The following is a 25,595-nucleotide window of genomic DNA, read 5'->3' on the forward strand; positions in this document are numbered from 1 at the left end:
GGTATAAATTTAATAGTGCCTAAGTCTTCACAAATAGAAAGTTACCAAACTTACCAGCCAAACTTACAAGAAAGGTAGGAGGTAGAATAGAAGATCATCCACCTTCTATCTAGCAAAACTTGACACCAAAAGTAACGAAGATGACTTAAAGTTCTCTTGATATATACAATGACTTACTTACATATGATTAAGCAAGACTCACATATAATATGATAAAACTATTTCTAAAATGCCCCTAATAAGTATGAGGACTACCAACATAACCTTTGTAGTAACACACCAATTAGCTAGATGAAATAATATGACAAAATGATTATCGAGTTTAGCACTAAACTTTAACAAGTTCTACAAAAAATTTGAATGCTTAGGGACCGGTAAGTTTTAACTCAAAATGAATTGCAGGGCAAAATGGGCGAGAAATGACTTAAAGATCTGAAGAATTGGATCTGATGGCCTGAGGCAAGTAGATAAAAGAAGAAATGAAGAAGTTAGTGTAGAGTATTTCAAGCCTTTTTTATGCGTATATATGGATATAAAATGGGAAAATTCCTTCAACTCTACAGTGAATTCAATAGATATTAGTTGATTGGACTTTTGAGTTTTGAGTCCAAAAAATTATACCCCTCGAAATGCTTATGCTTTAGAAAGCTCAATTGGTGGTTATAAGCTGGTATCGCCCATTCAATGGCATGAAAGTTAGAAGAAAAATACATTTTAATTCTCTATTTCTGCCAACTATTTTACAGTATTAATCTATCAATCTCCTATTCTGTAGAGCAGATATACATATGAACACTTTTATGAAAATGCTTTTTGCATACCAACTATGTCAAATGGTAGAAGTACCTATGAGATCCAGATGTAAAGAAATAATGTTTACAACTTTAAGAAAATTATAAGTTTAGAACTTCCAGCATTCACTTGCTAATGGTCAGTTAACACCAACGTTAACACCAACAATATACATAATCTCTTCAGTTACTAATGAATAACAGAAGGGCAAGCTCTGGCACACACCACATATGCAGAAGAACAGAAATCCATTGTGCTGTTTGATGCTGTAGTCTGCTTCAGATATTTGGATATATCCCTTTATATAAATTTCCCCCAAATGTTATTTTTTTATTCTCTATTACCTTTTTGAATTCAATAATTAATCATTCTTTTCTCTTTTAACAAATCAACTACACATATATAGGAACTGGTTCTTTAAGGGCAACAATACCAATCAAAGCTTAGAGGCAGGGATTGATGTAGCATAATTCATGAGCTCCCTTCTCAAAATCTTTCCTGCAGCTGATTTTGGTATCAAGCTAACAAAGGCAACTCGTCGGATTTTCTTGTATGGTGCAACCTGTTGAAAAAGGAGAAACTTTTGTTAAAGAATTGTTTGGCTAGCAGAACTTCCAAACTACTTGAATAATGGTAATGAAAACTACAGCAAGAACCACATATAGTTGAGTAAGAAATTATCAGGAAACCACTATAATTAGTGTGCTACTTTCATGATAGTGGAGAAGATGGGAAGGTAAGGAAGCAAATTTAAATTGGCATTTATTTTCTCAACAGAAATCACCAAAGAAAACATGCAGAGAGGACCCTTACGTTGTCTGTGGCAAATGGAACAATAGAGAACAAATGGTAATATTATCATTGTCTGTTGTATATTACCTGTTCTGCAGTAAAATCCATGACTTGTTTGTCAGTGACGATGCTATTAGGTTTTCTTACAATGAATGCCATTGGTATTTGCCCAGCTTCTTCATCTGGATACCTGTCATATTACAGAAGAAATTGAAATCATCAATTGTTCTTTTTCTCCCAGTAAGAACAAGCCTTTCAGCTCAAAATATTAAAAGAATGTCATGATCCGAGAAACACTAGTGGATTCACTGTTAGATATAGGTTGAGGGCCATAGTACTTGTTTGTGGACTGTCATAAGATGCAGTTTCTGAGTAGATGCTTCATCAGAAGTTTTAACTTGATGAAGACTTCACTAGTTTACAATACTTTCAGTTCATATGGACTAACTTATGCTTGTAAAACTCTTGCCAAAAGGCCCAAAACCAACAAGTTTAACACCTTACTACAATAACAAGCCTTGTTCCAACTGAGTAGAATTTACTCTGATAGATTTCTGACAACTCACTCCATCATGCGCTTCTCTGATCTAATTCCAAGATTTCCAGTATTCTTCCTCACAAACTCTTCCATGCTTTCTTAGGTCCTTCATTTCGTCTTAAGGCATTCGTCAATAACTGATTTGTTCATTGCAACCACTTCAAATGTAACTCTTTGTGTGCATACCATTCATCCATCCACCCTGTACTTGAATAGGAAGTCCACAACTTTCTAGTATATTTGTTAATTTGCCCTTCCTCATTAAACCAAACATTCACCACAGTATTCAAATATTACAATATTTATCTTGAAATTGTAAATTTTCAGTCAGACATCAAAGGTCAGTTTACCTTTGCCCACATAATATTACATCTCTATTGCATATAAGTGCACAAAGCGCAAGTCACTCACAGCTAATCCGAAAAGGAAGCACCTAATGTCCTAAACTCTATAAGTATGTGTTCATTGTAAATTCTAATAGTGGAAAATCTCATTTAGAATTGCGGACCAATGATATTTCATTGACAACCTAGACTCTTTGGCACCACTCATAATTGGGGTAGCGTAGTGCTGATTTTAAAAGTTCCGCACGAAGCTACTTCTACTCCACAATATTTCTCATATTTTGTACAGATGACATACTTAGAATACAGTTTAGTGCTAACAGAACTAGTTAATTCTGTTACTTGAAGCTCCTTTTCTATAATATAGCCGAGTGTTTATGTCAACTCTTCCAGAACATTCAACTGTTTGTAGGAAAAATAGAGTGCTCTGAGATGGTTGAGGCTCATGATATTTCTTTACATTGCACAAATAGGCATTTTCTTCTGCAATATTAAGTTTTGATAAACTAAACGGTTCTGAGTTATGCAATCTCATCAGTGAAAGGATAAACACAATATTTCCTACTTTATTGCATTTTCACATATAGCACCATATGAAAGTAATAAAGAAAAACAGATATAATCGGAAGATTTCATTGTGGATACATACGGTATGACAGCAGCATCAGCAATTTCTGGATGCGATTGAAGAATATGTTCTAATTCAGCAGGAGGCACCTGAACTTGGGGCAGTTAATATATGCAATAACTGTGGTTTGAGGAACTTAAATTCAAATAAGGACTTCATAATTCTCAAACTGTGAAGCACAGATATGAATACAGGATATGGATACACTAGAATACGAATATGGGGACATGGTAAAATCCTTATAGGAACAGATTCAGATATGGCAAATCCATAAAAATAAAGGATACAAATACCACAAGTATATGCCAATAAATAGATTAATTTAATAATATATTTGCAATCTATTTTCAACCAATATAATAAATGATAAAGAAAGCATATCAATTTATCCACAATAAGCAATTCATATTGCCAAAAGTTCATTGGGAGGATATTGCAAGCCTTCCATAGTCGCACATCACAATCCTTGTGCCATCGAAGCATGAGAGAGGAGTGGCGCAAGCTTTTTGCCGTCAAAGCGTGAGAGAGAAAACTAGAAATTAGGGTTTCTCTCCTCTCAATTCAATTACCGGGAAAAAGAGTAAAGGCTTTCCAATTCTATTCTATTGATCCGAGTTTGGATCCGTGATTTTTTTCCGTTTGGGTTTTTTCTATATTAAAATTTTGATGTTCATCTTTGCTTTTGTTTTTTAATATTTCTTCTGCTTTTTACTTAAGCAAAGAAATGATATCATTGCCTAGGGTTTAGATACATACGTGTGTCTAGGTGTTTTTTAATTGGTATTAGAGCAGGTTCTCTCACCCTTAGAGAGAGATCAAATAGGCATGGATTTTCATAAATATGGACAATTGTCTATTAGACCTCCTATTCTAGATGGATCAAATTATGGATATTAAAAAGCTAGAATGAGAGCTTACTTGAAATCTATGCAAAACTGAGTGATATAGTCAACTCCAGTTTCAACCTAAGAGAGAATTCGTGAAAACAAAATTGTTCGTAAGATCATTAGGCCTCTCTTAGAAAGGTTTCAGGCGAAAGTTACAGCTATTGAGGAAAGTAAGGACATCAATTCTATGAAGGTTAAACAATTGGTAGAAAATCTACAAACTTTTGAATCCAGTCTTTCAAAACCTAGGAAGTCTAAAGGTATGACCTTAACCACTGTTGAACAAAATTTAGAATCTGATGATGAAGTTAATTTAGATGTTGTGATGTTGGCCTTGTTTGTTAAAAAGTTCAATAAAATTTTTCGGAAACCAAACAAATTAAAGGCTGAAAAACTTGAGAAAAACAAAACATTTGTGAAAAAGAAGAATCCTGTGAGTTTGAATATTGAGGTAAGTAACAACAATGTGAAACAGAAAAATAAGAATTCTGATAATAAAGTTCAATGTTTTTTTAATATTCTGCTTTTGGACACATTGCACAAGAATGCCCTAATCGTCTTAAGAGGAAAGGTAAAGCTATGAAAGTCACTTGAGATGACTCAGCTGAATCTGATAATGATTTTGAGAAAAACCAAGAGAACTTTGTAGCTTTCGTCTCCTCTCTTTTTAATAATGACTCTGTTATTGATTCTGATAGTACAAATGAACTGGAAGTGTTACCAGCTGAAGAAGAAGAACATGAAGGGTAGTTGTGACATTTGGAGATGGTAATTCATCCAAGGTAATAGATAAGGAAAATGTGAGTACTCCAAGTGTTTCTATTCTTGAAAATGTCCTTTATGTTAAAGGCTTGAAAGCAAATCTACTAAGCATTAGTCAATTTTGTGATGAAGATTATGAGATAAAATTCTCCAAAAATTATTGTACTATTCTAGATGATGATGGTAATGTTATATATTATGGATCTAGAACATCTGATAATTGTTATGTTGTTAGAACTTCATATAATCTGAAATATAACAGTGCTTCTTTTGACATTGTAGATCTTTGGCATCAACGTCTTGGACATGTGAATCACAAGGAATTGTTTAATCTATTCAAACAAGAAGTGGTAAAAGGAATACCTAAGATGAAGAAAATGTCAAAAGGTGTGTGCGGTCCGTGTTAAATTGGAAAACAAATTAGGATCTCACACAAGAAAGTAAATACAACTACCATTGACTGTGTGTTACAATTAGTCCATATGGACTTAATGAGTCCAACAAAAACGAAAAGTCTTGGAGGTAAACGGTATATATTCTTAATGGTTGATGATTTCTTCAGATATACCTGACTTGTTTTTTTACATGAGAAGTCTGAAATTTTTGAAGTTTTTAAATCACTGTGCTTGAAACTGCAGAATGAAAAATCTACCATCTTAGTTAGGATTAGTTTTGATCATGGTAGAGAATTTGAAAATAAAAGTTTTTTCATATTTTGTAATTCTCTTGGTATTTAGCATGAATTTTCAGCTCCTATAATTCCACAACAGAACGGGATTGTGAAAAGAGAACCGTGTTATGTAGGAAATGGCTAGGGTTATGCTTCATACTAAAAATGTTCCTTAAAGGTTTTGGGCTGAGGCGATCAATACAACCGTACATGTGATAGATCGTGTTTATTTAATATCAGGTACAAAAATGACTGCATATGAAATATGGAAATGCTATATCTTGATATTTTCGAGTATTTGATAGCAAATACTATATCTTGATATTTTTTAGTATTTGATAGCAAATACTATATCTTGATATTTTCGAGTATTTGATAGCAAATGCTATATCTTGCGTGATCGAGAACACTTGACTAAATTTGACACTAGTAGTAATGAGGGCATCTTCTTAGGGCATTCTGATAATAGCAGAGCCTACAGAGTATTCAATCTTGACACTTCTATTGTTATGGAATCTGCTAATATTATTATAGATGAAACCACTGCTGACAAAACAAAAGTTACTTCTATTCTTGTTCCTGCAGGTACATATGACGAAGACTTGAAAAAGGAGCTTAATCTATCAATTGAGAAACTAGACGAGGACAAGGTTGAAATGAACAAAGATGACTGCAATGTACTAGAACCATCAGCTAGAGTAAAACTAAATCATCCACTGTCACAAGTGATTGGAGACGTGAATGTACCAATGAAGACAAGACAAATCCAAAGTAAGGTATCATTTACTTATTATACATCTACTTTTGAACCTAAAAATGTTAAGGAAACATTGTTAGATGATTTTTAGGTCAATACTATGCATGAGAAATTAGAGCAATTTTTTAGAAATGATGTTTGGTATTTAGTTCCTAGACCCAAGAATGTGAACGTAATTGGAACAAAATGGATATATAAGAATAAAAGTGATGAACATGACAATATAGTTCGAAATAAAGTCAGACTAGTAGCATAGGGATACATTTGAAGGTATAGATTTTGATGAGATATTTGCTCCTATTGCTAGATTAGAGTCTATTCGTATACTGCTTGCCATTACTTATCATTTAAAATTTAAATTGTTTCAAATGGACGTTAAAAGTGCTTTCTTGAATGGTATCTTAAATGAAGATGTATATGTGGAACAACCTAAGGGTTTCGAAGATCATAAATTTTCTTCTCATGTGTTTAAATTGAAAAAAGCTCTTTACGGACTAAAACAAGCTCCAAGAGCTTGGTATGAGAAGTTGACCACTTTTTTAGTGAATACAGAGTTCACTTAAGGGGGAGTGGACAAGACATTGTTCATTAGACGTGAAAACAAGAATTTAATTGTGGCACAAATATATGTGGATGACATTGTCTTCGAGGCAATGAGTCAATATTTAGCTAAGGAGTTTGCAGATCTCATACACAGTCATTTTGAGATGAGCATGATGGGTGAGTTGAAGTTCTTTTTGGAACTTCAAATTACTCAATTGGAGAGAGATTTTTATTGCTCAAACCAAATATGCTAAGAATCTTGTGACTAAATTCGGATTAGAAAATGCAAAACATACTAGAACTCCTATGAGTACAACTACCAAACTAGGAGCATGATTAGTAGTCTTTTGTACTTAACTGCTAGTAGACCAGACATTGCATTTAGCACAGATGTGTGTGCTAGGTTTCAGTTTGAACTTAAGGAGACACATTTGTTTGCCGTGAAACGTATCATAAAATATGTCAGTGGCACAGTTATTTGTGTATCTGGTTTACTTATGACTCGGGTGCTATCATATCGGGATACATAGAATTTAATTGGGTAGGTTCATGTGATGACAGAAAAAGTACCTTAGGTGGCTGTTTTTATGTTGGAAATAATCTGGTTGTTTAGCACAGTAAGAAACAGAAATCGACATTTTTATCTACTGCAGGGGCTGAGTACATTACAGCGAGCAGTTGTTGCTCTTAGTTATTGTGGATGAAACAGATAGTCAAGGATTATGGCATTGAACAAGATACTATGATGCATATTATGACAATATGAGTGCTATTACTATATCGAAAAATTTTGTTCAACACTCGCATACAAAACACATTGATATCCAACATCATTTTATACGGGAGTTAGTTGAAGACAAAGATGTCGGATACCAATCCAAGATCTAAGTACATTCAGTTTACTCTAAATTTTTTTTTTGTTTCAGTTCTAGATTGTATATATGTTATTTGTTGAGAGTTTCTTTTTTTAAAAAAATGGTGCACTTCTAGATTCAAAAATGCACTCTTGACATATAAATATGACTTTTTCCTTAATTATGAGTTATTAAAGTCAATTTTGTCATCTTATAGTATATTGTCATTTCTGATTTATTCTCTCTCGATTTATATAATAATTAAATTTAATACACTCATAACGTGTGTATAATTTTTGAGTGAGCATGACATCATGAAATATCTTCTTAGATAGCTCACTATTGACTTTGATTTACACAGTTTGACCTCATACTTAGTCATTAATAATGTGTTCATAAAAGATCAATGAAAAGGGCTATAATGAGTTAATATAAAAGCCATCTTGTTTAGATTTCAGTTTGACTCAGTACATTACTTGAAAATTTTTCAAAAAAGAAAGAGATATATGCAAATATCTGTTTACACATTGTTCAATATGTACTCCAAGAAAAGAGCTACCTACTTATGTGTGAAAGTGATCATTGCACCTATATAGTTTCAGTGAAAAAAAATACAGAAAATATTCTTGTCAAGTTCTAGAAAGTAGGTCAAAAAATGCATAATTATATACTAAGTCGGTTTAACTACTACGTTGTATCATTGTTTAAATATGAAAGTTTATTTAAGAAGATTGTTTCATGTCTATGCTTAACTTGCATATGGATATTGTTATAATCAATCAAGATTAATTTATAATTTGAGTGATGCATTAGAGTTGATCATAATATGCTCTTGATTATTTTATTGATCTGTGTATAACTTATTTCATTTAATTGTCATATTTTATGTCTTGAATCTATTCTGAATTTTTAGAAGTACATCTCCAAAAATATATATATTCTTTTTACTGATTTAAAATAATAATGACGGCGTTCGAACGCACTCGAGGGTTCTTTAATATTACGTCCGAACCTAGGGTTTCATCTTTCTCCTTTCAAACCCTAAAACCCCTTCTTTTCACATTTTTCACCAAATCTTTCACTTCATACTCTCTCAAAGGCTATTTCTCCTACAGATCTAGTGTTTTTTGGTCGAATTTTCATCACTTTTTGCGAAGTATGATTTGTGAATACTTTTTTCTTATTCAAATTATCCAAAGTTCTCTTCATCAAATGTTACAGATAGATACAAACACTACTTTGAAACTTGCCCGATAATTTGTGAGAGGCCCGTAGTCATCTCAAATTGTCTTCTTGGAATTGAAAAAATGTTCACTGAACAAGGGTGGCTATAAATTTGTAAGATGGATGGGATAGCGTATGTGGAGGTTGTCTGAGAGTTTTTCAGTAATGCCACTATTTTGGATCAGTGTATACAGTTTATAGTCTGAGGTGTATCCGTGTACTTGGATTTTGACATCATCCGTGCAGAATTTCAACTTCCTAATGGCGACTTCGAGTATCCCTCTTCTGAGCTTTTTTTCTGCTATTCAAGATTATGCAAGTAATATCTTAATACAGGGGGAAGAGTGGATAGGTAATATGATGCCACATGCAAAACTGACATCTGTGGCTCGCATGTTACATCTCATTTGTCTATACAACATCACTCCGAAAACTCGGCATTCCAGTATCAGTCAGGACCAGGTCTTCCTTCTTCATACGATGCTATCAAGCGTTTCGTTTGATTTGGCCATTGTTATATATGATTCCATTGTGACAGTTGTACAAAAGGAAGCCCCCCGTGAAGGTTTGCCATTTGGAATCTTTATCACCAAACTGTGTATGCAGAGTGGTGTGAGAATAAACTCCACAGAGGCTTCGGTTACGGCTCAGAAATATTTAGATCGGATCACCATTAAGAGGAGTCAAGCTCATGATCCACCATCTCCTTACAAGCCGACCTTCTCTTCTACCGTTGAACGTCGATCACACCAAGGACAGCTCCGATGATAAATCATATCAACCTGCGGGAGAGTTTATCACTGAACAGTTTAATCAGCTTAGCACTCAGGTGCATGACTTACGGGCTATGCAAGCTCGCCAGAGGACAGTGCTCGACTCGGTGTCAGGAGATGGGCTTAGCCTAGTGCTTAGCCTTTGGAGGGAGTAAGTTGTATTTGAATTGCTTAGTGACTTGCATTATTGTGTTTGAATTGCTTAATGACTGATTTTATTTGTATTATTCTATAATGTGCTGAATGCTTTGGTTAAACTGAACATGTGTTTACTATTTTTAAATTTATATGATCTTACTTCAAGTTATTTTCACTTGATCTTAGATTGATATACATGTACAAGTTATTTTCAATTGATCTTGGATTGGTATGGTCCAAGATCAAGTAAAAATAACTTAAAATAAGATCATACAAATTTAAAATTAATAAACACATGTTTAGTTTAACCAAAGTATTCAGCATTAAAGAATAATACAAATAAAATCAGTACCAATGCAGGTCACTAAGTAATTCAAACACAATAATACAAGTCACTAAGCAATTCAAATACAACCGACTTCCCCTAAACTTCTAAACTCACTCTTTACTCCCCCTAAACACACGATCTCTAAACTAACTCTCCCTTTTTTCTAACACAAATTTCCAAAAGCTAAGCACTAGGAGAAAAATTACGATGAAGGATAGACAACACCGAGTTGAGCACTGTCTCTTGACGAGCTTGCTCAGCTCGTAAGTCATGCACCTGAGTGCTAAACTGATCAAACCGTTCAGTGATAAACGGAAACTCTCTCTCAGGTTGATATGATTCATCATCGAAGCTGTCCTCAGAATAGAGTTCTCGGTGTGATCGACGTTCAGCGGCGGAAGAGGAGGTCAGCTTGTAAGGAGATGGTGGATCATGAGCTTGACTCCTCTTAATGGTGATCCAATCCAAGGGTTTCTGAGCTATAACCGAAGCCTCTGTGGAGTCTACTCTCACACCACTCTGCATGCACAGTTTGGTGATGAAGATCCCAAACGGCAAACCTTCACGGGGGACTTCCTTTTGTGCAGCTGTCATAATGGAATCATATATAACAACGGCCAAATCAATCGAAACACTTGATAGCATCGCATGAAGAAGGAAGGCTCGACCCTAACTGATACTGGAATGCCGAGTTTTCATAGTGATGTTGTATAGACAAATGAGATGTAACATACGAGTCACAAATGTCAGTTTTGCATGTGGCATCATATTACCGATCCACTCTTTCCACTGTATTAAGATCACTTGTATAATCTTGAATAGCAGTAAGAGACTCAGAAAAAGGATACTCAAAGTTGCCATCAGAAAGTTGAAATTCTACACGGATGACGTCAGAGTCCAAGTACACGGATACACCTCGGACTGTGGACCGTATACACCGATCCAAAATAGTGGCATTACTGAAAAACTCTCGGACAACCTCCACATACGCTGTCCCATCCATCTTACAAACTGACAACCACCCTCGCTCAGTGAACATCTTTTCAATTCCCAAGGAGGCAAAATCTGATATAACTATAGACCTCTCACAAATTATCGAGCAAGTTCCAAAGTAGTATTTGTATCTACCTACAACATTTGATGAAGAGAACTTTAGATAATTTGAATTAAAAAATAAGAAAGTATTCACAAATCATACCTCACAATAAGTGATGAACTTGAAGATTCAACCAAAAAACACTAGATCCGGAGGAGAAATAGCCTTTGAGAGAGTATGGAATGAAAATTTTGGTGAAAAACGTGAAAATCTTGAAGATTTGGGAGAGTGGAAAAGAAAGGGTTTTAGGATTTAAAATGAGGAAGATGAAACCCTGGATTCGGATGCAATATTTAAAGAACCCCCGAGTGCGTTCGAACACGCCAGTCACTACGTTCGAACTCAAGAAACCTACGTTCGAACGCCATCATTTTTTTTATTAAAAAAATCAATAAAAAATCTAAAATATTTTTGGAGATGCACTTCTAAAAATTCAGAATAGATTCAAGACATAGAATATGATAATCAAATAAAATAAGTTATACACAGATTAATCAGATCATCAAGAGCATATTATGATCAACTCTAATACATCACTCAAATTATAAATTAAACTTGATTGATCATAATAATATCCATATGCAAGTTGAGCATAGACAACATGAAACGATCTTTTTAAACAAACTTTTCTATTTAAACAATGATGTAACACAGTAGTCAAACCGACTTAGTATATAATTATGCACTTTTCAACTTATTTTTCAGAACTTGATAGGAATTTTTTCTGTATTTTTGTTTCATTGAAACCATATAGATGCAATGATGGCTTTCACACATGAGTAGGTAGCTCTTTTCTTGTAGTACATATTGAATAATGTGTAAACAGATATTTGCATATATCCTTTTCTTTTGAAAAATTTTCAAGCAATGTACTGAGTCAAACTAAAATCTAAACAAGATGGCTTTCACACTAACTCATTGTGGCCCTTTTCATTGATATTTTATGAACACATTACTGATGACTAAGTATGAGGTCAAACTGTGCAAATCAAAGTCAATAGTGAGCTATCTAAGAAAATATTTCATGATGTCATGCTTACAAAAGAATATGCACACGTTATGAATGCATTAAATTTAATTTAATTATTATATAAGTTGAGAGAGTGAATAAATCAGAAATAACACTATACTACAAGATGATAAAATTGACTATAATAACTCATAATCAAGAAAAAGTCATATTTATATGTCAAGAGTACATTTTTGAATCTAGAAGTGCACCATTTTTTTTAAAAAGAAACTTTCAACAAATAATATATATACAATCTAGAACTGAAACTAAAAAAAAAATTCAGAGTAAAAGAAAAACCAACAAAATAAAAAAAAAACAAATCCCTAAAGAGGTACGAAGATACTCAAATCTCTGTACATCCAAAGGTTTTGTAAACAAATCCCCCAATTATTTCTCCGTCTCAACATATTCCAATGCTATTACTTTGTCTTCAACTAACTCCGATATAAAATAATGTCGGATATCAATATGTTTTGTACACGAGTGTTGAACGAGATTTTTTGATATATTAATAGCATTCATATTGTCACAATAAGCACCATAGTATTTTGTTCAATGCCATAATCCTTGACTAAAATCAACGTACTTAGCCTCTACAGTAAATAAAGATGTTGAGTTCTGTTTCTTACTGTGCCAAACAACCAAATTATTTCTAACATAAAAACAGTCACCTGAGGTACTTTTTCTGTCATCACATGAACCTTTGTAACACACAGTCAGTGATAGTTGTATTTACTTTCTTATGTGAGATCCTAATTTGTTTTCCAATTTAACACGGACCGCACACACCTTTTGACATTTTCTTCATCTTAGGTATTCCTTTTACCACTTCTTGTTTGAACAGATTAAATAATTCCTTGTAATTCACATGTCCAAGACGTTGATGCCAAAGATCTGCAATGTCAAAAGAAGCACTGTTATATTTCAGATTATATGAAGTTCTAACAACATAACAATTATCAGATGTTTTAGATCCATAATATATAACATTACCATCATCATCTAGAATAGTACAATAATTTTTGGAGAATTTTATCTCATAATCTTCATCACAAAATTGACTAATGCTTAGTAGATTTGCTTTCAAGCCTTTAACATAAAGAACATTTTCAAGAATAGAAACACCTGGAATACTCATATTTTCCTTACCTATTACCTTGGATGAATTACCATCTCCAAATGTCACAACTACCCCTTCATGTTCTTCGAGATTAGAAAATAAGAATTTGTCTTGAACAGACACTATCTAAATACCACAAGTCAGAATTTAAAGCTTTCAAAACAATATGCATAATATAACATTTCAAATCACTTTTCTTAACCCATATGGCCTTTGTTTTCACCCCCATAAATGAAGGCACTCATAGGTTTTTGTAAAAAATTACAATAAGGTCGAATATGCCTTAGGATGCCATAATAAAAGCATGTCGGAACAAACCCTTTCTTACTCACCTTTTGTTGAGGAGTATGTCTAAAGTTTACCTTTGGCGCCGTTGAAGATTTACTAATTTGTTGATTCAACTTCAGTTTAGAGATATTTATCCAGGATTGCTTTGTAAATGTGGTTGATGACCTTAAGTTTTCTTCCTTTTATAGACTTGTAGAAATCTGAGCGTTTAAAATCTCGTCAAGTTTGTTCTTTCCTTTTAAAAATGTCACTTCCTTCTGCAATCGCTTTAGTTCAATTTCATCAGCCTTCATCTTATCTTTCGCATCATCAAGTTGTTGAGTAAGGTTTTTGACACGTTCAAGTTCCAATTTGTACTTCTCCTCAAATTGATTTCTTTTTGGTTCAATTACCTCGAGTCTCTGAAGTAGTCTTAGATTACTCTTCTTGAATTTTAACAACTCCATGTACAAATCATTATGTGCCTTTTGTATTTCTGATTCTTCTTCTTCAGCTGGAAACACTTCCTGTTCATCTATACTATCAGAATGAACAACAGAGTCAGTATTAAAAAGAGAGGAGACGGAAGCTACAAAGTTCTCTTGGTCTTTCTCAGAATCGTAATCAGATTCATCTAAGTCATCCCAAGTGACTTTCATAGCTTTACCCTTCATTTTAAGATGATTAGGGCATTCTTGTGCAATGTGTCCAAAACCAGAACATTCAAAAAACATCAAACTTTATTATTAGAATTCTTATTTTTCTATTTTACATTGTTGTTACTCACCCCAGTATTCGAACTCATAGGATTCTTCTTTTTCACAAAGGTTTATTTTTCTCAAGTTTTTCAGCATTTAACTTGTTTGGCTTCCGAAAAAATTTATTGAACTTCTTGACAAACAAGGCAACATCTCAAAATCTAAATCACCTTCATCATTAGACTCATTTAAATTTTGTTCAACAGTGGTTAGGGCCATACCTTTGGACTTCTTAGGTTTTGAAAGATTTGACTCAAAAGTTTGTAGATTTCCTACCAATTGTTCAACTTTCATAGAATTAATGTCCTTACTTTCCTCAATAGCTGTAACTTTCGCCTGAAACCTTTCTGAGAGAGATCTAAGGATCTTACGAACAATTCTATTTTCAGAAATTCTCTCCTAGATTGAAACTGGAGTTGACTATATCACTTAGTTTTGCATAGAACTCATCAAATGTCTCATTCTTTTTCATACGTAGAGTTTCAAAACTAGTAGTCAACCTCTGAAGTTTCAATAGTTTTACAACTATGGTTCCTTCGTGAATAGTTTCTAAAATCGTCCAAGCTTCTTTTGCTATCTCACAAGTAAAAATTCTTCTAAATTCTTCTGAGAAAACACAACTAAAAATTGCATTTATTGCCTTACTATTCCAGCCAACTTTTTTATAATCTATCCTATCCCACAACTCAATCGGTTTCTCAACAAGCTTATCATTCACCATGTACATTGGTGCACTTTAACCATTCACAACGACAATCCATACTCACTTACCTATAAACTTTAAGTAAGCTCTCATTCTAGCTTTCCAATATCCATAATTTGATCCATCTAGAATAGGAGGTCTAATAGACGATTGTCCATCTCTATGAAAATCAATGCCTATCTAATCTCTCTCTAAGGGTGAGAGAACCTGTTCTGATACCAATTGAAAAATACCTAGACACACGTATGTATCTAAACCCTAGGCAATAATATCACTCATTTGCTTAAGTAAAAAGCGGAAGAAATATTAAAAAACAAAAGCAAAGATGAACACTAAGATTTTAACGTGGAAAAACCCAAACGAAAAAAAACCACGGATTCAAACTCGGATCAAAATCAATCACTAGAATAATAACAGTTACAAGACTGACTCACAAAACAACCCGTCGATCCCCACGACTTTGTTCCTTTCAGTCTTGCTCGCTAGAACCCACGATTCACCGCTTCTCGTGATTGATATCCAACCTCAATAGTTCTCGAGATTGATTTTTCGTCTAGATAGCCCTTAAAACGAAAATTTAATGCCTTGTAGAAGAGTCGAACCTTGTTGGTTGAAGAAACAATGTAGCCCCAAGAATTCTCCTTCAATTGCCTTCACCAACCACCTTAGAGTTAGGGCATCACAATGCTTATATATGTAGCCAAGATAGAGCCAAATCCAAGTCATATACGAAAGTCCAAAAAATTACATACTACATAGGTGCGTTTAAACACAGCCCGGGTGCGTTCGAACGGCCTGACTTGTTCTCAAGTTCGTTCGAACGGGCCCAAGTGTCAAACGCGGTGGCTTGATTTTCATAAGTTGCATTCAAACGCGCAAAAATACTTCTCTGTATGTGTGAACGTGCTGTGAACGTATGCAAGGTGCGTTCGAACAACCCCTGATTGCATTCGAACGGCAGAAAAACATTCTCTATATGTGCGAACACCTACACACGCGTTCGAACGGCTCGAACGCGTTCTCTATATATGTGAACGCCTATGCTCGCGTTCGAATGGCCCGAACGCGTTCTCTGTATATGTGAACTCCTGAGAGCGCATTCGAATACGGTGTGAACGCAAAAACCTTTCTTATTTGATCTTGGAATTCTTCAATCCAATCCAAATACTTTCTAGACTTGTATAAATGCTCATGTACATGTATAAAAACACTTAGCATATTTTGTATACAATTGCCAATACTAAAAACCTAACAAAAATGTATCCTAGTCATATCCTATTGTATCACGACGTATCCACAACATATCGAAAAATTAATTTTGGATACACTTTTTGTCGTACCTGATGCTTATCGGTGTCGTATCGGAGGTGTATCCATACTCAATACATATTGAATACATGTATGGCATCCCAAATGGAGTATTCGTGTTTCATAGTTATCAAACTAAACTTTTAGTACCTGATATGCCTTGTACTTGATCAACTCTTTTAACCTGTCAACTATAAAAAGGAATCCATCATCATCAAAGTAACAAAGATCCCCTGTTTTTAACCAGCCTTCTGAATCCAAGGTAGATTTGGTTGCCTCATCATCACCTACATAACCTGCAAACAGAACTTATATCTTAATTAAAAAATCAAGGAAAATCTCTATCGATTATTAGAACAACATAAATTATGCATTGTTATAGAGGTTGATATATCAACATAGGTAGAATTGTAGCTACAAAAAAGAGTCAAACAAAGAAATAGAAGCATCAAATTTCACAAGTTTGTCTTGCATTTATGAGGCAAGGAAGCGTCAATAAAAGTTTAAATCCATCTACCCGCAAACAAAATACCGGACCAATGTCTTCTCTAATTTGTTGACTTTATTGTATACCAGATCAAATGTCAACTCTTAAAACACAAATGCCAGAAATTTGAGAAAAATTCTTGAACTTTTATTGAATAACAAACTAAAATACAATGGCGGATTGGCAGCAGGCCTACATTATCATATTTAGGCTAAATTAGGATTCAAGACTCTAATTTGATAAAAAAAACAAACACTTAGAAAAAGTAGAGTTGTCTTAGATTCAAAAAACCCTAGTGTAAATTTTGGAACAAACAAAATTGAATCTCTAGTTTTTTGAATAACAAAAAAGATTTAAGAAAAACAAACCTTCCCTAAAATAAGAAAAAGACAATATTGCTAGCCTAAAATGGAATTTGGCAAAAATTAATTCACTGGCATGTTATGCCAAGCTAATACAGAGCTTATAATGAACATCTAGATGACAAGATCCTTTCTTTCCTGGAGCAACTATTTTTATTCGCAAATGTGATGCCATTATTTGCATTGTAAAATTAGTTCACTGCAGTACTGTACATCACCTATTAAAAGGTAGAGAAACAATCCTTCATATCCCATGATGGCAGATCAAATACCTAACCCAGCAAACCTCAAATATAATTTACAAATTACTAGATGTTACAAGTACCTAAATGAAAGAATGATGACACATGCAGCAACTGACTATTATGGAATTAACACTACATCTTAACAAAATTATTAGACTGGTAGGATGAGGTGACTACTTTTTGGTAGCTTGTTGTTATTAAGTATGTTCTTGCTTTCTGGCAACCTTTTAAAGTATTAATATCAACACTCCATTCCGACTAACCAAAGAAGAAAGCCAATCTGCTATCCCTTCCAAGTCTAATCGCAGTTTGTTTCAAATACTTCAGCAATAAAATAAGTAACAGTGCTCAAAGAAAGAGAAAAGGCAGAGCTTTCGGCATCAATCACCTACTCATTCAAACAAATCTTAAAATCTTCTGCCCATGTGGTTACTGCACTACTTCTAATAAGCATGATGCCGTGCCTCACAACTCGCTTGAAATTAAAGCCTCACAATTCAAACTTGCAAGAGAGACGTGGGTTACAAGGCACCATATATAAAACTTTAAATTGGCAAAACGCCAACCATGCATTTGCCATGGAGTATACTGGAATGACAAGGACAAGAAGAACGTCTCATGGGAGTAGGAGGAGGAGGAGGAGGTGATGGCGACGGCGACGGCGGCAAAAGGTCATGCACCTAATCACGATTCAAAGGTACTAAACCTTTTCCCATTTTTTTTCTAATTTTCTTTAAACCTTTTCCATCACTAGGAGGGAAGAGTCAAAGTAGTTTAAAAGGAAGACGAACTTGTGGGTCAACTTAAACTAATATTTGGTTATGTTGACGGCACCCAAATAACCTTGTGCACTTGTTACTGTTTGTATTAACTATACTTGGGCCACGTTGGATATTTGGAATCCACATAGCTTTGACCGCTTTGGGACAGCTTACGACCAAATTGAGGGGACCCCTGCTGGTTTTATCTGCAGGAATTTGCTCCATCCCAATACTTGGCAGGCATTGATTAGCTAACAGTCCTTGAGTGGCTGCACACAGGGGCATTGGATCAAGAACACGTGCTTGTGCTCATTGACCATATCATTATTCTGTAGGGGAGAGTGGTAAAAGACGAGATTACCCTTCATGATGATTGGTCCACGGATCCAGAGCTCCCCCCGCTGCCCCGGGCCCAACGCCTCCCCGGAGGAGGGGTCCACTATCTTTGCCTCCAGGTCGGACGATATCCTCCCCGCCGACCCGTAGACCCGCGACTCCTCCGGCCCCATCGTCGCCGCCACGCCCCCGGCCGACTCCGTCAAGCCGTACCCCTACATCACAATGAATATAACCCCCAGCAAAAAGTTAACAAAGTAAAAAGAGACTCGTGTTGCATATTCAACACATTGATCTTTATGGCAAAATTCGGCCCGGTCTCAGAATAATAAGTTTTTTATTTAAATATACTCTAAAAAAGGGCAAAAGTCCAACGAAAGAGATGGATTCCAAACCGGATCCGGATGCTCACCTGGACGATCTCGACTTGGGGAAACCGCGCGCGGAACAGCTCCGCCAGCTCACGCCCGAGCGGCGCGCCGCCAACCCCGATGATCTGCAAAGACGAGAGATCACGGCCGATCACCTCGCTGGACTTCGCCATCGCTACCACCAGCGGCGGCGCCGCCGGCATGAAGGTAACTCTATACTTCTCCACCGCGCTCAGCATCGCTCCGAACTCGAACCTCTCCATGAGCACCGTCGTCTCCCCCACCGCCACCGCTCTTAGAAGCATGAAGAACCCGTACACGTGGAAGAGCGGTATCGTGAACAGCCCCGCCCCCGGGGCCATCGGCTCGCCGGCCTCCTCCGCCGCCTGCAAGAGCCGCTCCCGGCCGGCGTGGCCTCCGGCGGTGAGGGAGATGAAGTTGCGGTGGGTGAGAACGACCCCCTTGACCCTCCCCGTGGTTCCGGAGGAGTAGAGTATCGCCGCGGCGTGCGATTGCTGGATTTCCGGAGACGGCGGAGACGGCGGCGAGGGATCGGAGAGGAGAGACCGGAAGAATGGGGAGTCCAGGATAATGGTTTTGACGTGCGAAGGGATCTTCGAAGCGGCTGCGGCGGTGGCAAAGGCGACGGACGGGTTGGAAATGCGGATCTGGTGGGCGATCTCGGAGGCGGTGGAGGCGGGGTTGATGGGAGAGACGACGACGCCGAGGGAGAGGAGGGCAAGGTAGAGGACGGGGATGTCGAGGCGCGAGGGGGCGACGACGAAGGCGACATCGCCGGGGTAGACGAGGCCGCCGCCGGCGAGGGCGGCGGCGAGGGAGCGAGTTTGCGAGATGAGTTCGGGGAAGGAGATGGAAGCGCCGGTGGCGGCGTCGATGAAGGCGGGGTTGGAGGGGAGAGGGTAGGGGAGGAGGGAGAAGGAGAAGGCGGCGGCAGAGATAGGGAGGGATTCCGGCGGGAGAGAGGTCGGCGGGCGGAGGCTGTGGAAGGTCTTCGTCTCAAGGCAGAAGCCACTCCGGGGGTCGACGGTCGGCATTGTGATCTCGTATGGTCAAGGTAGGGTTAGGATTTGGGGTTTACGATGCGGAGCGAAGAAGAGGTAGTAGTAATGACTGACGGAGGAGTGGAATAGTGAACAGGGTCAGATGACGGGAGGAGTGCAAGTATTAAATTCCATCCGCATATTATTCAGCATTATATGGATAGTTGGATTTGGTTTGAACGACGGATGGATAGTAACGCATAGAAGGGTCCTATAGGGACAGCGTGATAAATAATTAAAAACATTTAATACCGTGTGTCCTTCGAGTGGGGACTCACGATATCCAAGGCTGCGCTATGTGTCAATTGTCATGTGGCAATAGCAACTTATATAGGACAGAATCAGATTTAGGGTAAAGTTGGGAATTTAGAAATCGAAGAGTATCTTTATCTTTTTATCACTTGAAATGATCGATTTATCTGTGATTCGCCGAACGAGGGATATTTTTGGTAATTCCACTTCTAACCTGGGTCTGAGAGAAATCAGAGATAGGAATAGGATCTTGTTGTAGAGTGTTTTTTTTTTTACCATTTCGATAGATATGACGCAGAGAGGATCTTGTTGTAGAGTTCTTTTTCTTATTTTTAATAGATAACGAGCTTGTAAGCTAATTATAATTATGTTGTATAACTTAAAATTTGATGTATAATTAGTTCATACTATTTATAGAAGATTTGTACATCCAAAGAAATCTAAAATGGAAGACCAAAGAAGCAAAATTCAGCGTTCCTACTTAAATGGTTCTGATAAGTTTAAATAGTGTCATAGTTTTGGCGAGTTTTTTTTTTTTAATCAAACTAGACTCTTTTCTTTTTTACCGAAATAGACTGTCACTCAAATTTATTACTAAAGGAGGTTTGGATATGGTGGAGTTGCAGGTCGAGTTGTGGTCAAATTTATTATTAAGACAAAATATACGTACTGATGTATATCATTTAGAATTTATTCAAAGTAGAGTTGGGAAAAAATACTTTATTAATTTTATTGATGATTATACAAGATACTATTATGTGGTAACCAAGTTGTTACGAACTGGCCTAATTCGATCCGCAACGATTCTGAAACTTAGTAACCAGCTTAATAGCCCTCGCTAGATGGATGTTAGGATTAGTTCTTAGTGTGACGGGAAATAAGTTGTTGTGGAAAAGAGGGGATAGATGCTAGAAGAGACCGATCAACAACTTGGGCGGTGGAAGAAGGGAGGTGGGAGAGCGCGCCAATAGCTAAAGACAAATAGAGAATGAGATAAGGCTAAAGCCAATTCCAATATCATCATCATTATCATCATTATCATCGTCATACTCCAATTAGGGTTTCCTCCACATATATATATAGACTCATCCTAAGAACTCCTTAATTAAGTTAAACAACTCTAAACAACCCTAACAAATCAACAACTAAGTTAAAACCCTAACAAACCAACAAAATTAGTCTTTCTTATCTTCTCGGATTAACCCTTCGGTTCATCGCAGATAGTTGGCGACCTTATCCAATTGGTTTTATATTATTTGGATATGTGTAGAATATTTGATAAATATTTTTCCAAAACTGCGCAGAGTTGGATTTAGCTAATTAAATAAACTCATAACCTGCTAAGACTCTAACTAAACTAAATAGCCGAATAAGATAATTAAACTCAATCCATTGAGCCTAATCTCTTTTTGATGTGATCTAATCTGATCCGATTCACATCAATTCACCACACTTTTGATCACCTTGTTCTCAAGGTGTCCATGGTGGTTTCCAAACCTTCCATATTTATCGAATCGTTCCCACCAACATCCAAGCCGAGTCCATGAGCGCAAGACTTATGGAGGAGACCATGGCTCGGCCAAGTGTAACACAATGTAGCCTGCTAAATTGTGCAGAGGCCAATTCGTCCAAGACTAAGATTTAACTCACCCACAATCTAATGTACGCTCGAGTCTAGTCTAGGCCTCGTGCAAGGGCTGATCTGTTTAGGCTTTGACATATTGCTTATGGGCTGAGGAGGTTGTCATTTAGATCGGCAAGAAACTTGATGGGCAGCCATAACCATAGGATTGAGCCGTCGAGGTATCGGATCCTCGATATTTTTCAAAGCTTCTGTCCTCAATCAGCGACTCGGGTGGCGATTGGTGATGGCTGACGACTGCTTTGGGATTCCTAGCTGTCGGCGTGGGTAGCAAAGTTTCTTTGATGGTGATGTATACCTTAGTGGTTCTTTATCATGTTGTGGAGGTGCCCTCGGTGCAGGTTCAACCCACGTTGCCATGGCTTGATCTAGTTCGATGGCTGCGCTTGCTCTTGTCAGTGTATCGCCTTGATTACCTTCCCCACGGTTGGTATGATTAGGAGTACGTCTTGGATGACTTTGGTTCGTGTCCACAAGGATTGCCTTGATCTCCAACAACGTTTGTACCATGAGCGCTAAGGTTTGCGAGAAATCGGGATGGCCTTTCGTCTGACCTCGTGAGCTCTGTCAAGATGGTGATCTTGATAGAGCCGTGTGGTCTGTCTCCATACCTTGCTCATTCAGTTGCTTTAATACCTTCGATCTTGTGGTAGCCGTGATGGTCCGAGGATTGTTGGCTCTAATACTAGTTGTTACAAATCGACCTAATCCGATCCGTAACAGTTATGAAACTTAAATCCTAACTTAATGGCCCTCCAATGGCTAGATGGATACTATGGTTAGTTCTTGGTGTGAAAGGGGAAAAGCTGTTGTGGAAGAGGGGGATAGAGGCTGAAAGAGGCCGACCAAAGACTTGGACAGTGAAAAAAGGGAGGTGGAAGAGGGCGTCAATGACTAGAGACAAATAAAGAAAGAGATAAGGCTAAAGTCAATTCCAATATCATCATCATCATCATCATCATCATCATACTCCAATTAGGGTTTCCTCCACATATATATAGAGGCTCACCCTAAGAACTCCTTAATTAAGTTAAACAACTCTAAATAACCCTAATAAATCAACAACTAAGTTAAAACTCTAACAAACTAACAAAATCAGTCTTCCTTATCTTCTTGAATTAACCCTTCATTTCGTCGTAGATAGATTCTGAATTTGGAGAAGTTATGAATATCAAAGTTGTAGATCTAAATATTGGCGACCTTATTCAACTAGTTTGATATTATTTGGATACGTATAGAATATTCTACAAATATTTTTCCAAAACTGCATAGAATTTGATTTAGCTAATTAAATAAAATCCTAACTTGCTAAGACTCTAACTAAACTAAATAGCCAAATAAGATAATTAGACTCAATCCATTGAGCCTAATCTCTTCTTGATGTGAATCTGATTTGATTCGCATCAATGTATTTACTTAGAAGCAAACATGATGCATTAGAAATATTTATACATTTAAAAACTAAGGTTGAAAACCAACTTACCAAAAAGATTAAAATACTAAAAAGTAATAGAGGTGATGAATATGAATCACTATTTGCACAAATATGTGCAGAAAGTAAAATTATTTATCAAACAATAGCCCCTTATGTTTCACATTCTGCAAATCACATTCTCAACTGATTACCTATAAGAAATTAAATTAAACACTTTATGAATTATAAAAAGGTCAAGAACCTAGTTATAAATTCTTAAAAGTGTAGGAGTGTTTAACAAACGTTGCAATTTCAATTCCTAAAAAAACTCATTACTTATGCTCATAATAGTAGTGCATATCAATTTTTATTTCACAAATCAGATCATTCTGAAGTACATGAGAATACAATTATTAAGTCTACGAATACATCATTCTTTGATAATATGTTTTCATATAAGTCTATATCAAAAGAAAGTTCTCTCAGAAAAATTTACGAAAATGTAGAAAGAGATGAGCAAGACCAAGAGTCTATATAAGAATGAAATAATAATGAATCTAGATGAAGTAAGAGGGCAAAAACTTCTACATCTTTTGGTCATGATTTTCTAATATATTTATTAGAAAAGAAACCTCAAAGTTTCAAGGAAGCAATGCCTACTCTTGAAGCTCCTTTGTAAAAAGAAGCTATTGATAGTGAAGTTGTATCTATTTTGTAAAATCACACTTAGGAATTGTTGGATCTTCCACTATGGTGTAAATCTTTAGGGTTACAAATGGATCTTTTTCTAACATATTTATTAGAAAAAGACCTCAGGAAGCAATGTCTACTCCCGAAGCTCCTTTATGGAAACAAATTATTGATAGTGAAGTTAAATCTATTTTGCAAAATCATACTTGAGAATTGGTAAATTTTCACAAGAATATAAATCTTTGGGTTACAAATAGATCTTCAAAAAGAAGATAAAAGCAAATGGTTCAGTTGACAAATACAAGGTAAGACTTATAGTCAAAGGGTATAGACTGACAGAGGGAATAGCTTACTTTGATACATATCTCAAAATATTCTCAAATAATAGAGGCAATTTGATGTACGTCATAAATTGCACTAGTCCGTACATTATGTACTTTGTGAGCAAACTACGTAGATATACACGTAATTCAAGGAATAATCAGTAAAAAGAAATAGTTAGGATACTCAAGTATTTGAAATACACTACTAATTATGGATTGCACTACTCAAGATATCCAATAGAACTTGAAGATATAGTGATGCAAATTGGATTTCTAATACAAAAGGCACTAAATCCAAGAGTGAATATGTCTTTACACTTAAGGTGCATCTGTATCATGAAAATCTTTTAAACAAACATGCATAGTCAAATCTATTATAGAATTTGAATTCATACCATTAAATAAGTCTAGAGAATAAGCGGAGTGGCTTCAAAATTTCTTAAAAGATATTTCTATGTGGCCGAAATTTGTGTCAGCAATTTGTATACATTCGATAGCCAATCGGTTATTAGAATGGCACATAGTCAAATATATAACGACAAGTTACGCATCGTAGACATAATATTGTATCACAATTGATCTCAAATAATATAATATCCATTAATTATGTTAAATCAAAGGATAACATCACAGATCCCTTAACAAATGGCTTAAAAAGATATCAAGTGTATTGCTCATCGAAGGAAACGGGTTTAAAACCTCTCACATAGACTAACGACACAACAACAACCCATCCTAGATGACTAGAGATCCCAAGATCTAGATTTAAAGGGACAATTAAGTTATGAGAACGTTCTCTGAAATCACTAAAGAATTATTTCCAATAGCTTGTGTGGGCAAATTGCCCGGTTGGGCAATGACCGACAAACAACCACAGCTAGGGGTGGCAATTGGGTCGGGTTAAGTGGGTTCGGGTAGGGTCAATTTTATCCTAACACGAACACGACACGACCCATCTAACCCATTTAATAAACGGGTCGTGTTAACACGACACGGTAACACGACCCATCTAACCCATTTAATAAACGGGTCGTGTTAACACGACACGGTAACACGACCCATCTAACCCATTTAATAAACGGGTCGTGTTAACACGACACTATAACACGACCCATCTAACCCGTTTAATAAACGGGTCGTGTTAACACGACACGATAACACAACCCATCTAACCCGATTACCCTATATAAAATTTAAGTTTTATTCTATAAAATTAATGTGTTTAACAAACAAATTAACCTACTTTCATCATCAAACTCATTCAAACATAAAAATTCAAGTTCTATTAATTTTAGCTAGATCCCGAGCACGAAAAAGAGCAGCCGCCACTTCGGGAGGAGCACCGACGACAGCCACC

The 25,595-nt window shown here is 36.2% G+C and overlaps 1 protein-coding gene across 5 annotated transcripts; it reads right to left on the reverse strand.

Annotated features, from left to right (window-relative positions):
- Nucleotides 1–817: 817 nt before the first annotated feature.
- LOC140768081 (4-coumarate--CoA ligase-like 5) lies at nt 818–20,405 on the reverse strand. 5 transcript variants are annotated; one of them, XM_073108173.1, is made up of 6 exons: nt 18,898–20,395; nt 18,511–18,700; nt 16,445–16,590; nt 3,116–3,183; nt 1,672–1,774; nt 818–1,354 (listed from the first exon to the last, which is right to left on the reverse strand). In XM_073108173.1, the coding sequence occupies exons 1-6, from the start codon at nt 19,909–19,911 to the stop codon at nt 1,229–1,231; spliced, it is 1,647 nt and encodes a 548-aa protein (XP_072964274.1). In that variant the 5' UTR covers nt 19,912–20,395; the 3' UTR covers nt 818–1,228. The 5 variants fall into 5 exon arrangements, 1 of the variants encoding a protein (XP_072964274.1); XR_012105688.1 differs by lacking the exon at nt 818–1,354 and adding an exon at nt 12,928–13,032 and having other exon boundaries at nt 1,707–1,774; nt 18,898–20,405; XR_012105690.1 differs by lacking the exons at nt 818–1,354; nt 1,672–1,774; nt 3,116–3,183 and adding exons at nt 4,434–11,154; nt 12,928–13,032 and having other exon boundaries at nt 18,898–20,405.
- Between the last annotated feature and the right edge of the window lie 5,190 nt (nt 20,406–25,595).

Source organism: Typha angustifolia, chromosome 10, assembly GCF_048772165.1.
Source record: "Typha angustifolia cultivar Huaian chromosome 10, ASM4877216v1, whole genome shotgun sequence".
In the NCBI taxonomy this organism is placed as follows: Eukaryota; Viridiplantae; Streptophyta; class Magnoliopsida; order Poales; family Typhaceae; genus Typha; species Typha angustifolia.